Source organism: Ornithodoros turicata, chromosome 2 (assembly GCF_037126465.1).
Source record: "Ornithodoros turicata isolate Travis chromosome 2, ASM3712646v1, whole genome shotgun sequence".
Classification (NCBI taxonomy): Eukaryota; Metazoa; Arthropoda; class Arachnida; order Ixodida; family Argasidae; genus Ornithodoros; species Ornithodoros turicata.
In genome coordinates this window covers 63,233,031-63,249,971 of record NC_088202.1, presented here as the reverse complement: position 1 = coordinate 63,249,971, position 16,941 = coordinate 63,233,031, and the positions used below count along the sequence as shown (strand labels likewise).

Sequence of the window (16,941 nt, the reverse complement as noted above, 5' to 3'; positions counted from 1 at the left end):
CCATCCTCACACTTGTGCTTTCCTTATCTCTGGTTTGTGAGGTAAACAGTTTTCAACTGCTGCCCCGGCTAGACGGTGCTGCGATTTCAATATGGCGGCGTCCACGTGAAAACGTTGTGTGGCCAGCGCTTCCGCGGCCGTGAAGTTCCTATCAGAAACTTCCGGTTTCTGCCGTGCCTAGCAATCGAGCCACCGATTCCAAACATAATATTCTGATTACGTTTTGCCATATCTCTAAACGGCTCTGAATGACCTTTGTCTCTGTCGCATTACCATGTGACGTCCTCCAAGGTGCGGTAGCTCATCCTTTTATTATCGTGAAACCGAAACCGGATGTGAACATTGCGTTCCTTCTTCTTGTTTGTCTCAAGAACAACAACATTCACAGAGGGAACACTATCTCCTGTGGACGTCCAACATAGATCCCAATGTCCACATTTGGAAATGGATGTTGGTGGGATATTTCTTGCGGCGATTTCGAAGATTGTGCGAATGGGGTCCAGGATGGGATGTCACATGGAGCATTTCTCGCGCTCGCGAGAAAGAAACCGCGTTGTTGTAGCACCGTACGAGAAGGACTTTTGGCGGGCCTACCAAATGTCTCATACCAAAATCAGTAAACGCAGTAAGAAACACAGATATTACATTGATAGTGAGTTAATACTCTAGGCAATTCTTCACTTACCAGCGGCATGGCCGAGTGGGCTAAGGCGTCCAGGTGTTCGTGGTAGCCAAGGTCATGCTGAAGCCCAGGTGGTGGGTTCGAATCATATCGCCGGCTGTGCTGTCTGAGGTTTTCCCTGGGTTTTCCGAACACTTTCCAGACGAATGTCGGCATAGTTCCCCCTGAAGTCGGCACAGGACGCGTACTAATCCCCCCGTCCCCACTCCTTCCTGCTGTCCTCTATCTGTCCACGTCTGTACGCAGCTCATAGCCACAGTTGCTTCGCGGCGCTAACACACAATAAAAATATTCAACTTCCGTGTTTCTTTTGTACGTAATTCAACTAATCGTAGACACGTCACCTTTCCATTTTGCCTCATACGCGAGCATGACCCTCGTATTTGAGGATGGTGGGTGGTTCTCTTGGACTACACAAATCCCAGAGCAAGAGGCATAGCACACCCCTCCCTAAGCAGAAACAACTGGGCCTGCAAAGGACACCCCTCCCTCACCTGTGCCACCATAATCTCTCCCCTCCCTCTTTTCAACCCTCCTCTCTTCTTCCTCCCTGGGTGCACCGAGCCGCCACTCCCGAGCAGGCTCACCGCACCTTCCCCCCTACATCACCCCCATCCCCACCCCAGATCACAAAACAAGGAATATAGCATCTGTTCTCTTTAGAAGGAAATGCCACTCGAAGTGAGCTTTTAAGACTCAGTGGTCCTAGGAGCTTTTCTATTTTTTTTAAACGCCGCACCGTAGTCCGTTATAGGAAATGCAAGAAAGGAAAATTACGATTTACAAGGTTTGATGATAGCATGCATTTTTAAAGGTGCTGCATTTATTAAACCGAAACCGTTGAAAATTTGCATTTGCCCAACGAAAATCACGAAGCAAGCAACCATTCTATACATGCTTCACATTAGTCTCGTACACACCCACGTGGTATCTCTTACGGCTATTACAGGATGTCTTGTCACATCTGCGAAATGTGTTTTGACCTTGCGCACTTTGCGCCTCCTGTGCAGACGCGTACGTAGTATCTAGCACTACTCAATTGCGTCGAACGCATTTATTTACAAATTATATAGTGAACAACATAACTTGAGTCATTTCGTGATGTATAACGTTAAGAAAGTCGCTATGAAGTGGACGGCATGGATAATTCCGACCAAGAGGCCCACGATCTGGAAAAAATTGAAAGGGGGTAATTCGTGCGTACTGAAATGTATAGAGAACACAACCACCCTACGAGGAACAGCAGCCTCAAGGAATCGAACAAGCCAAGTTTTTATTCTACTAAGCATTCTGGCACGAGTAGTATCTGGTACGAATCCCTGTTTCTCGTGAAGGCCTGTTGTCAACTTACCGCACGAAAAGTTACCATATTGGCCTCTCTGACCAGCAATGTTGAGCCTACGACGTAGGTGATGGTTGCGGACATGAGGAATGCTTCATACTGAAAACAAAGAGTTGAGATCAAATGCATCACAATCTTGAAAGCGCTTACACTGAGTAAATGTGGTGTGACATTGGCAGCGTTTCGCCGAAATACGACAATCATTTTTACTGCTGTATTTGTACCTTCGACGAGACCAGAATGGACTGTACGAAGGCTTAGGCCAGGGACCTGTGATAGAGTTGCGGGTCACATTGACCCTAGACTACATCATGGAGGAGGGCCATACAAAAATGAAATCACCCTATTTACCATGAAAACAACCGAAAATGCCATCAAACAGACACGTGTGCTAAAAACAGGAGCGGCGTGTTTATGCATTACTGTAATTCATTACTGAGAAACTTCGCTTGACAAGCCAAGAGAAATACTAAGCTGTCTTCCCGTAAGCAGTCCATGTGTCTGCCAAGCAAATACGTGGCTCTGCTGGGGAAACAGATTATCTCCCATCTATCCGCACGGTAATGTCCGCTTTGCTGACTGTTCCTACTTGAAAAGACAAAAAAAAAAAAAAAAATGAAGAGTGAAGAAAGGGACGCTAATTTTTCTGACGCTGGATGGTTTTGGCCTTGCTACATTAATGTGACTCATAAGAAACACAATGATTATTGTACATAACTGTTATATGACTCATATAAAAATAAATTACGATAGCTTTTGTATGTAACTTACTATTTTCGCGTGTATGACACCTGTTGCTTCTGTAAGCTTGTAAAATCCGGTCTTACGACAACTTGATTGCAAGGATAACTGAGGTAGTTCATCGCCACAACCGATCTCTACCCTATTCCATTGTAATTTGGTGAAATACGATTATACCTCAAGCAATAGTCATCTGCGCAGTGACAGTCAGCTGTTTTTTATTGACAAGACAAAAGTGATGCACGCGATGATGCTGACTTTAGTATCGACTGGCGCGAATCCTAGCAACAGTGAGGACAGAAGCCTTATATTGCCAAAAAGTTTAGGGGTGCTTTCAGGGTAGAGCGTTGGTGGGCTGGTGGGATTTGATGGATTTGATGGATGATTTGTGGGATGAACAGGGATTGGAGGGATTTGATCATGGACCTGGTAATTTTGATAATAATAATAATTGGGGGGTTTACGTCGCGAGACAACTGAGATCATGATTTTGATATTGTGAGGGTGCGACAGCACATCTGATTTAGGCAGGATTTTTAAATGCTACTGTCATATCCGATCCCTGTTTCTCTTCAAAGGAGAGTCTTCCGCTCAATTTCAAATAATGCTTTCCCTTCAATACTGCTTTCGCAAGCACGAAAGGGCTGCCCTTGAACAGGATGCCAATGGGGTACCGTTCATCGCAACTTTCGCTTTCGTCGACACACGGTCTTCAGACGGTCAGACAATCGGTCTCCTTGTTATCTACGTGAATTTGTAGCTATTGGCTAACAGCAGGGCCGCTGTCTTCTCTGTGAGCGGTGCGCTGTGTTCTCTGCTGTCACATGTGGTGTTCGTGTTGCCATATTTGGCACCATCAAGCGTATATCTGAGGGGGGAGGTACGGATGAGCCCTGACTTCATCCCTCAATTTCTGCCGTTACATAGTGTTTCAGTTGAACTTAAGTAATGTGTGAAGCTGTCCATGGTGTCCAAAAGCGAACCCCTTCCCCCACCCTGAGAAAAATTGTCCTAGATCCCCTGAAAAGCGTTAAAATTTAGGCTGTTTGGTCTTCATATTAAAACCGTTAAGAAATGGTGAAACTTTTCGAGGAAAAACGTCAAAATATGTCCACTGGTGCGTTCCGAATTGACAGCCGTCGAAATGGAACTTTATCGAACTTTCTCGGCTCATCTACAGAGTCACCTGAGGCACTCACGTAGAAAATGTGCTCCAGCACATATGCGGAATAGAGGGAAATAGATCCCGAGACGAGGATATGCATTCCGTTGAAGACGTAGGCGTAGCTGACAGAATATAAGAACGTTTCTGTCTTCGTCGTCATCGTGCTGCGCGCCATCAAGAAGTACAAAAGGATGCCGAACAGCTGTAATATAAAGTTACATTCATTCGCAAGTCGGAGTTACTCAGCTGAATTCGATGCCATGTGACTAAGCTTGCCTTTCGCCTATAGCTGCGTCGCTTCAATCCTGTACAGCGAAACAAATAGACACACAGGCAAGCCTCATATTCATTCGCGCAAGTTTCGGAGGGAGCTTTGGGTATTGTTACCGTCTATCAATCCAACAGAAATAGAGCATTGTAAGCAATCCAATGAAAAGGACCTTCAGTAATGTTGATATACTTCAGCCAACGATTCCGTCTCATTCGGCAAGATAAAACAGAACGACTGGACGGTTTTCCCTGCTCACATATTCGGCTGACAGTTTATTGATGTAGACGGGCCAATGAAAGGAGAGATGTACAATTGATCAGTTACTGTGGGAGGCGTTTGCGTTGGACAATTCCCTGGACACTGGTATTAGCCAAGGTCGTGCTGAAGACCAGGAGGTGGTAGGTTCGAATCCTACCAGAGGCAGTGCTGAATGAGATTTTCCCTGGGTTTTCCGAAGACTCGCAAGACGAATGTCGGCACAGTTCCCCCTGAAGTCTGCCCAGGACGCATACTTACCCCCCCTGTCCCCCGCTCCTTCCTGCTTTCCTCTTTTCATCTGTCCGCATCTGTACGCCGCTCATAGCCAAAGTTGCTTCGCGGCGCTAACACGGAAAGACAAGAAAAAAAGAAACGTGAAAGGGGTAGTCTGCTCTTCAAGCACCAACACGTAGATATCTGTTTCCACGGGAATTAACGAATCCTTGCTTCGCTTTTCACCGACTCGAGCTCTATAATTTATTATCGGCTTTAGGAATCACTGGAATCTACACGATTTGCAACTCGCGCACAGAAAAGGAGTAGGCGCGACTAGAGTCACTAAATAAGCTTCGCTTCAAAGTATCGATACTGAGGTCAAAGGGAGAGCAAGAGCGCCATCATGTTTCCGCACCACACAGGTACCATCCACATTTGAGGATCCAAGACGGCTAACATAATGCTCTCTGTGGGATAGAGAAGCATTATGATTGTTGTGCGATAATGCATGTATTGTCCACCAGAGCGTCCCGAGGATGTCAAGGCCGTCAACTTCGATGAGCTGCTTGCAAGAGAAATGAACATTTCACTCGCGCACGACAGATGGCATCGTGCGCTAAAGTGCGCGTGGGTAGCGTGGCGCTGAAACAAGATGGCGCATGCTCGCTCTTGGAACTCAGTGTCGATACTCTGAAGCGTAGCTTATTTAGTGATTCAAGGCGCGACGTCGTGGTGGTGAAATGTGGGCGCAGCCTTCACGCGTTACTTCCTTCTCTCCTACTGCGAATTCTTTGCGATCCGCTGCCCAGAATACGTGAGGAGTAGGCGTGGAAAAGGAGAGGGCGCTGACACGCCATGAAAAGGTCGCACAAGGCGGTGAGCGGACTCTCTGGTTGCTCCTCGAGTCTAGTAGGCATGCGTATCCTGCAGACTCTCACGACAAAATACAACTAACTCTGGAAATATGTCGATTTCGAGCGTGAGGGCCGCAAGAGAGTTATTTGGAGTGAAATGCTCCAGTCAGACGTTTCCAGGATGTCAGAGGGCGAGCTTTCCCCCCAAAGGGGCATCATTTAGGTCTACGAAGATTTAACGGGTCCACCCCTCTGAACGAGTGCACGCGCCATCTTTGCATATCGCCATCCACACTGTCCAGGATGTCCACCCGCCGTTACCGTTCGAAGATATTTTTCTCGACTGTACGTACATGGCTAGACAAAGCAATATGCAGACACGGAGGGCGTGTTCGGAAGGACAATGAGTTCCCAAAGCGTCTGACCATGATGCATTTATGTGATATATTAACTATATCTTAATATGTCTTAAGAAACTTGCGCTTGTGGCACGTAGCACACACTAACGGGCATAATCAGTAAAACTTACCACTTCTAGTATTGTGAAGACACCGTTTAGGCTGCCTGCGTACTCCTCTACCTCGAAAGAAGCTAGAACGGGTAGCATCTCTGGTGCTATGGTTTCTGCGTGAATATGAGAAATAGGCACATTTCACGTCGAGAGGCCAGTTACACCACAATGAAAGTACAGTTTGCAATGCAGATTATAACGGCAATACTGGTTGTGCAGCCCTTCGACTGCTAGATCCGAAAATGGGACATTATATCTGTGTCCGTGAGGTGGACTCCAATAACATACGTGACGTGGACTCCAAAAGCCGACGATAAAATAAGCGCACTTACACGCCCCACAACAAGGTAAAGCCGACGATATGCAGTTGATAGGGGCGTATATGGAATATTCTTCTTCTTCTTCTGCCACAAAGGAAATGGCCCTTAGCCACACAAACGCTCCCTAAACTAAAACATAACCAAGGACATTGCTACGAATGACAAAATAATACGTTACTGGGTGGGGAAGCAGTTAACAAAGAATTCTCGAATGTGCAGCGGCATAGCGGCAATTTGTACTACAACCAAGTGACCACAAAACACTCAAGTAAATAGATGAACGGGCAGCCGCTAGACGCAGGCAGTGGACAATCTTTCTGAAAAAAAAAAAAACAAACAAAAAAAAAACGAATGACTGCACCAAGGCTGTCGCTCAATAGAGTTGTACATGGTCTATATTTACTCATTCTGTGTTTTGAAGCAAAAAGCTGACGCTCCTCATTGTCCAAGACCTGCTGTCTTTTGGTTTCTTGCTTCCTGTGGCGGGCTCGGCGGTCCGTGTCATGTGTACTGGACGCACAATCCTTCGTGCGGGAATCATGATTTGCAATGTCCAGTGATTATTGGAAGAGAGTGGACCGCGGGTCTCTGGTGTGGCGCATACAAAAACTAAATTTCGAAGGCGAACAGCTCCGCGATCTTCTCGACTTGGGGATATGCCACTATGCATTTACGAGAAATCCGCGGCTGTGGCCTATACAGCTGATGCCGGTGACAGTTTGTCATACTTGTACGCAACCTAAATTATGCTCTCCTCAAGTTACTCTATCTGAAATACTTTTGGGAGTCGCCTGGTAACTTACAAATACTTTTACAATTGGGTATTTAGTATACTTAAATACTTTTCATGAGTAACTTGTACTAATTTCTTAAGTTACTCCTAAGATGCTCCCTAAGATTCTGATTTTTTTTTCAGGGGACAGCAAGGCCGTCTTTTGTGGTTGTGGGCTATGCGATTTAATGTGCATAAATTTCACCTAAGATATTTCGGAGCGTCCCCTGCAGATCGACAACGGCAGGGCCAGCCCGAGGCCCGCGGACCGGGTTCGGGACACCCACGCCTGTTGGGCTCTGGGCCTCGATTGTTCTATGCACCATGATTGTTCTATGCATCGCGAATATTCTTTATTCCGAAAACAAGAGGTACACCGGCAGTGCGACAAATAAAACAGTTAAGAAACGTCAACAAAGGCAACTGTATGTTGGTCTTTTTGTGCTTGGACGGTGTCACTGGATATTCCGGAGTTATATTCGGCAGCCCCTAGCGGGTGGGCGGGCCTGGTCATTTTCTGACGGCATTCTCGGACCGGGCAGGTCGAAAAGTAGTGGCCCGTGTCAATCTCTAGCACCCCGTCCTTCGCAGGCGCCTTAGGTCTAGTGTATACGCTAGACCAGCCTTTCCCAAACTTATTGTGTCAGACCCCCCAAACCACTGAAAATCCATTCGAGGACCTCGGTTAAGTACGATTCATGTTGACATAAATAAGGAACGTGAAGGAAAAAAAGGGGGGAAAACAAACAAAGAATCAACGCAGGGGGCACTGGCTTTGGCTATTGTTTGGTGAGTGGCGCCACCACGGACCCCAGCCCCCAGCCCCAAAGTGTTAGCTACCGTGCCGAGGGGATGAGAGGTGAAGGGAGAGAAACCATGAACGTAGGCGTTCGGGGTTTTGGTCAAGCCCCGGCCGATGGGTTTTCAGTAACTCCGGGACCTTCCCACATGTATGGACGTGAAGTGTGGGAGACAGTTTGGATCGTCCAGCTCTAAATACCGCATGGAGAAAAAAAATCTTCTTCTAAATCTTTGATCGGGAGCGGTAAGCGCCCTCGTACCGATGGCTTACAAACTGTGCTATTGAACACGCCAAACAACACACCAAAGTTCATTGTCTTGTCTAGTGCTGGCCCTGAGCCCACTCCTTTAGGTAAAATGTCGCCCTTTTCCATCGAAAAAGCGGTTGCATCACTTTCAAAAAATGTGACAGAGATCAAACGCATGAGGTTTGGCGACTTACTCCTCAAATGTGTATCCGAAAGGGATAGCAACACTATTCTGAACGCGACAGAGATGATGGGCACAAGATCTCCGCGTCTCTACATAGGACCCTGAAAAAATGCCGAGGCATCATTTCCCTGTCTGAACTGATCGATGTGTCAGCTGAATATATTCTGATGAACTTGAAAGACCAACAAGTTATAGATGTCCGCAAGATAAAAAGTTATACTTACGTTTGACACACCGGTGCTACCTGAGAAGCTTAAAGTGGGGCACCTAACAACCGACGTTAGGCCTTACATACCCAACCCTCTTCGTTGCTTTAAATGCAACCGCTTTGGACACGCTGCAGGTGCATGTACTGGCCGCCCCTGCTGTGCACGTTGTAGGCAGGAGGGACACGAAACGAAGCAATGTGATCGGGCCGAACATTATGTCAATTGTTTTGAGAACCACCCCTCTTATTCTCGGTCTTGTCCGAAATGGAAAGCCGAAAAAGAGGTTCTACATCTTAAATTGACACTTAATATAAGTCACATTGAGGCAAGAAAAAGGGTATCCCCATTTTTGTTCGGAAACAAATCTTATGCTGACAAGGCGAAGGAGAAACCAAGAATGATAACACGCGCAACACAAACACAGGTACAATCCACTAAAACGCAAACTGACATCACACCCACACTGTCTTACCAACTACATCCATGACGCCACCTGAAGCTGTGGTGTCACAACTGTCATCGTCCTCCGTGGAGGAAATCTCTATGGATTGTGACGATGACTCGAGCTCGGAACGCTCATTCGTGAGCGACCTCACGACCTCACGACCTCACAATCACAGAAAAAGACTGTCAAGGGTTTGTCGGCGAGTGGTTCGCTTCCAGACATCTCTGACAAGGAACTGGCAAAGGCCAGGAAGAAAACCCCTCGACAGAAAATAACTCCGCCAAAAAAAGTAGGAAATGAAAGCACAGTCCTCTGATTCGAGGTACTTAGATTTTTTCTCTTTCTTTCGTACATTATGGGCCAAACAATCCTCCACTGGAACTGTCGGGGTCTTATTGCAAATGTCGATGACATAAAAGGCCTCTTCGAGGGACATAGGGCGGTTTGTTTTTGCTTACAGGAGACAAATTTACACCCACAAAGCACAAACCCCTTTCGAAGATACACCGTGTTCAGAGAGGATCGTTTAGGGTGCGCGCGCGCATCGGGAGGTGTGGCTGTCGTTGTCCCACAGTCTGTACTTGCAAGGGCCGTACCACTGGTAGCGAACCTTGAGGCTGTTGCCGCTCAAGTATGTCTCGAACGGGTAATTACTGTCTGCTCTCTGTACTTACCGCCAGTAGAAAACGTAGACCAGGCAGAGTTTGAACAGTTATGTGATCAGCTTCCTCAGCCCTTCATGATTCTCGGGGACCTTAACGCCCATAATCCGCTGTGGGGCAGCTCAAGGCTCGACAGTCGTGGCAAGCTAATTGAAAGGGTTTTACTTTCAAAGTAGTGCTGCCTTTTGAACACTGGTCTCCCAACGTACATAAATTCTGCCACTCAGACATTTTCACCACTAGATATTTCTTTGTGCAGCCCCTCTCTGTATTATAATGTCAATTGGGATGTGCAAGCAAACCCTCGCGGTAGCGACCATTTTCTAGTTGTACTTAGATTTCCTGGTCCAACAAGTAGCTTAAGAACACGACCGCCTCGATGGAACCTTTCCCGATTGGAGTAATTTTAAGAAAACAGTCGATTTGTCATCTCTGTCTCTTCAGAGAGGAGATATTGAAGAAGCAAACAGAGTGGTGACTGATGCGATCATAAATTCAGCTGTTCTATCCATTCCACAAACGTCTGGGAACCTGCCAAAGCGCTCCAAGCCTTGGTGGAACACCGACTGCAAGGATACGCGAAAGGAGCAAAATCGGGCATGGAGTATCTTTCGCAAATATCCAACCACAACAAACCTAATCCGGTTTAAAAAGGCTAGGGCTAAAGCCCGTTGGACACGGCGCCAAGCCAAAAAAGCGTCGTGGAAGGCTTTTGTCTCAAGTCTGAATAACAACACACCATCAAAGGTAATTTGGGACAGGCTCCGAAAAGTAAAGGGCGATTATGCTAGTTTTTCTGTTCCTCTACTACAAGCAAATGGCGTTGTGTGCCAAAACGTGCAAGAACAGGCAGACGCCCTTGGAGAACACTTTCAGAGCATATCGAGCTCTTCACATTATAGCGCTGACTTCATTAAAATCAAGGAACAGTCAGAGAAGCAGACCATCCCCCCTGGATCTGGAAATGGGTACACTTACAACTCCTTATTTACAATGACAGAACTGCTGAGGGCCCTATCACGCAGAAAGGTTACTGCACCAGCCCAATAAACCACGAAAAGCCCATGGACGTCCTCATCTGGTCCAGACGTCCTCGTCCAATTTAAACATCAGTAGGACATCCATAGGTAGTGTCACAAAGGCTGTCAATTGCATGACATCCTGAGGATTGTATTTTGACATTCTGATATGGACGTAATGTGGTTCTAAGCGTTCTAAGGTGGGGGTGAGTGTCACTTCAGTGGAATTAGATATGCATGATACCAGACACGTGCCCGATACAATATTTTTCAGTTTAAATGGACAAAAAATATTGTGTACAGTTTGCTATTTTCGCTTCTTGGGTGGCGATAGCTGCTTTGGCTGCATGCCAACACGAACTCCCGCGTCCTTGCCTGTTCACCATGCCACCAGCCAGCGCTGTCTGTCGCGCATGCGTAGTTTTGTTCGGTTCGCTTTGGCTGTAACGGACGTTTCTCATCGCCGCGAGTGATACGCATGATCTCGAGCGTATTATTGTTCCGCTAAGTCTGCAGCTATTAGTGGGTTTGTATTGTCGTTCCCAGTTTATGTTGTCGTTCTAGCAACTCGTCTGAGAAAGAGCCCGTAAGGGGAAATGTTTCTGCCAACCCCCAGCAGACCAGTCAAGTTTGAAATGTCTAGTGAGGACGGGACCCTGTATCTGAAGCCAAAATCGCTTGTCGCCATCAGGGTTTTTGCCGTGTCAGGTGCGTAATCAATATAACTGTGAAATAATATGTTCGGCTCTGCCATGCATTGTCATTGTAGATTTCACTCCATTTGCAGGCAATCTGACCAACGACAGGGAGATGGAACGCAAGATGAAACCGTGAGCGACTGTACGTTTTGTGCAGACGATATGTATATGTCTTGACACCTACTGCACATGGCCATGCTGTCATCGTGTTTTCTGAAAAGATATTTCTTGCAGCTTAGGCATGTATGGCGCAACGGGCACCAGGAAGAGAGACGCAAGCATTGTGTTCAATGTGGTGGAGGGTCACGCACATCATCACAAAATTTGCAAATGCTTTGAGAAAGACAAGTTGGCCCAGAAGTGAGAATTTATGGGCTTTTTTTTTCATTGTTGTTAATCGTCCGATCATTGCGAATTTTGTGTCCGCTTGAGACGAGCGCTCATGTGTGTTGATGATGAATGGGGATGCTTTCAGAGGTACGTACTCGTGAGTGGTGAATAAAGTGCTTTCTTGCTGCTATCTACTGTTTCGCATGGGTTTTTGCGGCTTCTCATCTCCCCCAGACATGAGCGGCTTACTTCGCAGAACATTTCAGAAAGCATGTAGACAGCGACGGGGAGGGGCGGCGAATAGCTTGCCGTTGCTGGCCACACAGCAGCATTTTCAAGATTGCCATAACCAGCACCAATGCAACTATTGTGCCACATCAGCATCAAGGCAGCCCTCATGTTAGCATCAGCATCAGAGGGGCTCTAGTGTTAACATCAGCCTGAACAGCTCTGTTAACATTAGTATCAGAGAAGCTCCACGTGTTAACATGAGCATCAAGACAGTGTCCCCAATCACATCAAACCTCATATATCACTCGTCAAGAGGGAACACACCCATAAACGTGTGTTACTACGGCAGTGCCTCTGCTACTCTGGTTACATGCTATGTAGTACAACGTGGCTTAACCTTGTTCTCTACACAACCTGTATACTTTTGTCTCCATTCTGCTAAAAATGCTTCTAAACCCAGCATATGTATAAGCTCCTAGCTGCTGTTGTACTACTGTAGTTTCCTATCTTACTTTTGATTCATTCTAGTCGAGAGTTTTTTTGAAGAACTGTCTTACTGTACTCAGTCAGTACACCAATAAACGTTGAAGCTGAACCACATATTTGCATGATGATATTGCTCAAAGTATATACACCTAGCATAACATAAAAAAAAACGTCCAAACAAGGTACCAGATCATGTCTCTGAAAGATATCCCAGTGACATGATATGGGTGCTTGTTTTAACATCCATGGGATGTCCACTCTGACATCATCGGGAGGAATGTGGACGTCCACAGGTAGCCCATATATCCTGGTAAGGACGTCTTACAGTCATCCCAGGGACATTTATGGTTTACTGGGGTCCAGATCGTGTGACATACAGCATGCTAGAAAACCTATCCAATTCTTCGTTAGAATGTGTTTTAGATTTCTTCAACACCGTATGGCGAGAAGGATCAGTTCCTTCTGGTTAGAAAGTAGCGACCATAATCCCGCTGTTGAAGCCAGGAAAGGATTCATCAGATCCATCTAGCTATAGGCCCATTGCGCTCTCAAGTTGTCTGGGAAAAACTTTTGAACGCATGGTCAACAACCGCCTCATATATTTTTTAGAGGAAAATAACTGCTTGGATCGATACCAGTGTGGGTTTAGGGTTGCACGGTCTACAACGGACCAGCTTTTGCGCCTTGAAACAACAATTAGGGAGGCTTTTGTAAGAAGTAGGCATTGTGTCAGTGTATTTTTTTGACCTGCACAAGGCCTATGTCACCACATGGCGGTACGGTATTGTTCGAGACTTGTATGCAATGGGACTTCGCGGTCGCATGCTTCGCTGTATTTTGAACTTCCTCGAACGGAGAACTTTCAGAGTCTAGGTGGGAACAACACTGTCCCGACCATTTGTACAGGAGAATTGTGTCCCACAGGGGTCAGTTCTAAGCGTCACGCTCTTTATCGTGGAAATGAACTCAATAGCAAAAGTAATTCCTCCTTCAATTAAGTACTCGTTGTACGTAGATGACCTGCAGATTTCCTATTGCTCTTCAAATGTGTCTGCATGCGAGCGCCAGCTCCAGCTGGCAATCAACAGGTTAGTGAAGTGGTCAAATGAAAATGGCTTCCAGTTCTCTCCTGAAAAGACTGTCTGTGTCCACTTTTCGAGGCTTCGGGGAGTTTTCCCTGAGCCAGCTTTGAAGTTGCGCAGCCACCCAATTATTGTACAGCCTGGGCACAAATTTCTCGGACTCATCTTTGACAAAAAACTGACATTTCTGCCACACATGAAACAACTCAAGAATAAGTGCATTAAATCCCTTAGCATTCTAAAGGTACTTTCACACCGGTCCTGGGGAGCAGATCGCGAAGTACTGAACCACATCTACATCTCCACTGTCCTTTCTAGATTGGACTATGGATGAGCTATTTATGGGTCGGCTCGACCAACTGCTTTGAAGATACTCGATCCGATGCATCACCAGGGACTACGCTTAGTCCTTGGTGCATTCAGAAACATCGCCAGTGGAGAGTTTGTATTTCGACTCGAACCACTGGTCACTCCCAAGACGGAGGTTTTTTCTTAGCGCCACATATGCACTTGGGGTTCGGTACTACCCCCAACATCCAGCGCTCGAATGTGTGCAGGACACTCAATACAAGCAACAACTTTTGAATAAACCGTCACAATCACTTCCCTTTTTTATGCGCATCCCTCAGGAAGTTAAACGATGCAACTTTGCTGAATACGATTACAAGGTCATGGAATTTAAGCAAAGGCTGCCCCCACGGCAACCACCTCCAAGTTTCAACAAGTCACTAACAAAATTCAAGAAATCTGACACTTCACAGGCTGTTTTGTTACAAGAATTCCTTCATCTTAGAGAAAGCTTCAGCAAGCACACAGAGTTTTACACTGACGGTTCAAAAACCAGCACAGGTGTTTCGTGCGCCATGGTTACGGGTTCACACACGAGCTCACGCCGTCTCAGAACCAGCATGTCCATTTTTACCGCAGAAATGTATGCGATAATTTTAGCACTCAAGAACATATTGCACAATGAAATTACATCATCTGTAGTTTATACAGATTCTCTGAGCTCACTGCAAGCTATTTGCAACTTACACCCAACTAAGGAATTGCTTGTTCACCATGCGAGGTGTTTAGAGAGTATGATCTCGGAGAGGTCTTACAACCTGATGTTCTGCTAGGTACCCAGCCATGTCGGGATACCTGGTAATGAGAGAGCCGATAGTGTTGCCACAAGTGCACTAACTGAAGATATAACCCCTCTTGAGCCCCGATCCAGGATATTAGACGGGCATTAAGAAACGTCATCAATGATCAGTGGCAGATATTTTGGGACACGCAGGATAAAAATAAGTTACATTCTGACAAGCCTAATCTCGGGAGAAACTCATCTCCACTTCCAACCGTCTGCATGAGGTGGTACATTGTCGGCTAAGGTTGGGTCATACATTCCTTACTCACGGGTATTTGTTGCGGCGTGAGGACACCCCGGAGTGTGGCCACAGCGGGGGGGCGCTTTGTTTTACGCACGTCCTCATTACATGTCCATCCTATGAAGATGTTCGTCGACGTCACTTCTATCGATTTTACAGATATTGTTTACCGTTTCACCCGGCCCTTTTGCTGGGTGATGAGGCTGAAGTACCTTTTACAGCTGTGTATGAATACTTCAAGGACATCCAGGTCTCTTGTTATCTCATACTGTTATTTTAGTCATTTTATCATATGTGGTAACTGTCTCCGGTAGTTCTTAAATAATCATCTCTGATTTTACTTTTGTCATCGTACATACCATTGCTTGGCGCTCTATAGCCTTGGTAGCTTTTGTGCCAATAAACCCTAATTATCATCATCATCAAACAAAGAAACAAGGCACCGCCTTGGAGGAAATGAGAAGGTAGCATATTTCTGCCTTCTTTAGTATCACAGAGTCCCATATGAAAACCCTAACACGAAACTACAGTTCAACATTGCGTTCAGTGCAAAGGATGACGCTGCATACTAGTCTAGCTACTATACCAGCTGGAGGCTCCAAGTGTCTTAAGATCAGGTTCAATTGAAGAAAGACGCCGTCAGAAGTCCGGTTCAATGTTAATTCTCTTCCGTGACCTTGACTTGATGTGAACAGGTGCAGAAAACGGAGCTTCGCAGAGGAAGGTTGTTCCAAAAGTGAGCAAGAGCTTCAGGGCTTTTTCTGACAAGCCAGGGCACCTTGCCCGCGCTCGCAGCGCAATACAGCGCAATAAATAGCTGGACACGTACCCGAACGCAGCACCTTCCGAAGCGTTCCTAACGCTCATAATCGCTGGGTGAAAGGAACTCCGGCCAGAGCCGTTTACAGAGAGAGTTTGACCATTGGGAGGAGCTTAACTTGAACCGCGTCATGCGACATTACGGCTGAACGACTTCCCTCGCCGCGCTCTATTGTCAGGCGCCGGCTCTAAAGCGAAACGCGCCGCCTCCAAAATATTGTCGCCACGGGCGCGCGCGCTCGGAAGATATCTGATTGGCTGCGTATGATATCTATAAATATTTGGATGAACTACGTCCACAGGGGACAAAAAGTTACAACACCTGAGAATACAAATTTGTGGTCGCGTGGTTGCAGTCGCCTCTTAACTTGGGCGCAATAAGTGATAGTTCCGAAGGTGTGCATGCTCTCTTTAATTAGTTTTATGCTCCGAAGCGTTATTTCGGAACCACGACGAGTGGTACAAAACCCGTAAGACCGCTGTGATGACAGTTGCTGCTCTCAAGTATAACACGTTCGCCCTCACCGAGATGTGTCAGTGTCACCGTGGGAATCAAAATTTCCGACAGAACAACGCACAACTAAAATCCCTCGTTTCCCGTAGCCGTAGGTACCTTAAACCCTCGGTGTGGTCTTCAGTAGTCCTTCTGGCATCCATGCGCTTGAACCCATTCACTTTATATCATGTGAAAGGACATGTGTAAAGCTATCGGATGATGCTAATCCAATGGTGGCAGCCACCACCTGCAGGGATCTCGCAATGGGCACATTTTACATTGTTCGAAACTTCCGTTCTTCGTTCTTTTACCAATGAAAAGGATGTGACTTTCACACTTCCTGGGGGACTGGTGGCAACCTGAAACAAAAGCTAAGATGTTACCAGTGGATTAAGATCTCTACGAAGCGCTTCGTTTCTTCTCACTGCTTTGTCGGTATGTTCGTCGAACTGGGGCTTCTCGTCAAGGGCGCACAGGCAACTCATGTACTCTCCCACGGTTTGAATGAGCCTGACGGAACTGGAAGGACATTGGGTAAACGTAAAGTGATTCTCTTGGGACACTACAACAAGCTCACGCAGTGTGGCCATTGATTTCTCCGTCAGCGGGACACCTGTAGCAAAAGAAGAGGTTGAAAGTCGCGTGCTCATGGGTGGGGCGCGCAAGGCCGCAGCCTCGTGCACCCTGCCTGACAAAAAAAATCGCTGCGCGTCTCTCAGGCAAAAA

At 46.6% G+C, this 16,941-nt stretch overlaps 1 protein-coding gene across 3 annotated transcripts; it reads right to left on the bottom strand.

Annotated features, from left to right (window-relative positions):
- Positions 1-1,716: 1,716 nt before the first annotated feature.
- On the bottom strand, positions 1,717-6,417 carry LOC135383623 (uncharacterized). 3 transcript variants are annotated; one of them, XM_064613008.1, is made up of 5 exons: positions 6,373-6,417; positions 6,059-6,153; positions 3,965-4,132; positions 2,034-2,123; positions 1,717-1,851 (listed from the first exon to the last, which is right to left on the bottom strand). In XM_064613008.1, exons 2-5 carry the CDS (start codon positions 6,134-6,136, stop codon positions 1,774-1,776), a joined length of 414 nt encoding a protein of 137 aa, XP_064469078.1. In that variant the 5' UTR covers positions 6,137-6,153; positions 6,373-6,417; the 3' UTR covers positions 1,717-1,773. The 3 variants fall into 3 exon arrangements, with proteins under 3 accessions (XP_064469078.1, XP_064469079.1, XP_064469080.1); XM_064613009.1 differs by having other exon boundaries at positions 6,329-6,375; XM_064613010.1 differs by lacking the exon at positions 6,373-6,417 and adding an exon at positions 6,219-6,258.
- Positions 6,418-16,941: the final 10,524 nt, after the last annotated feature.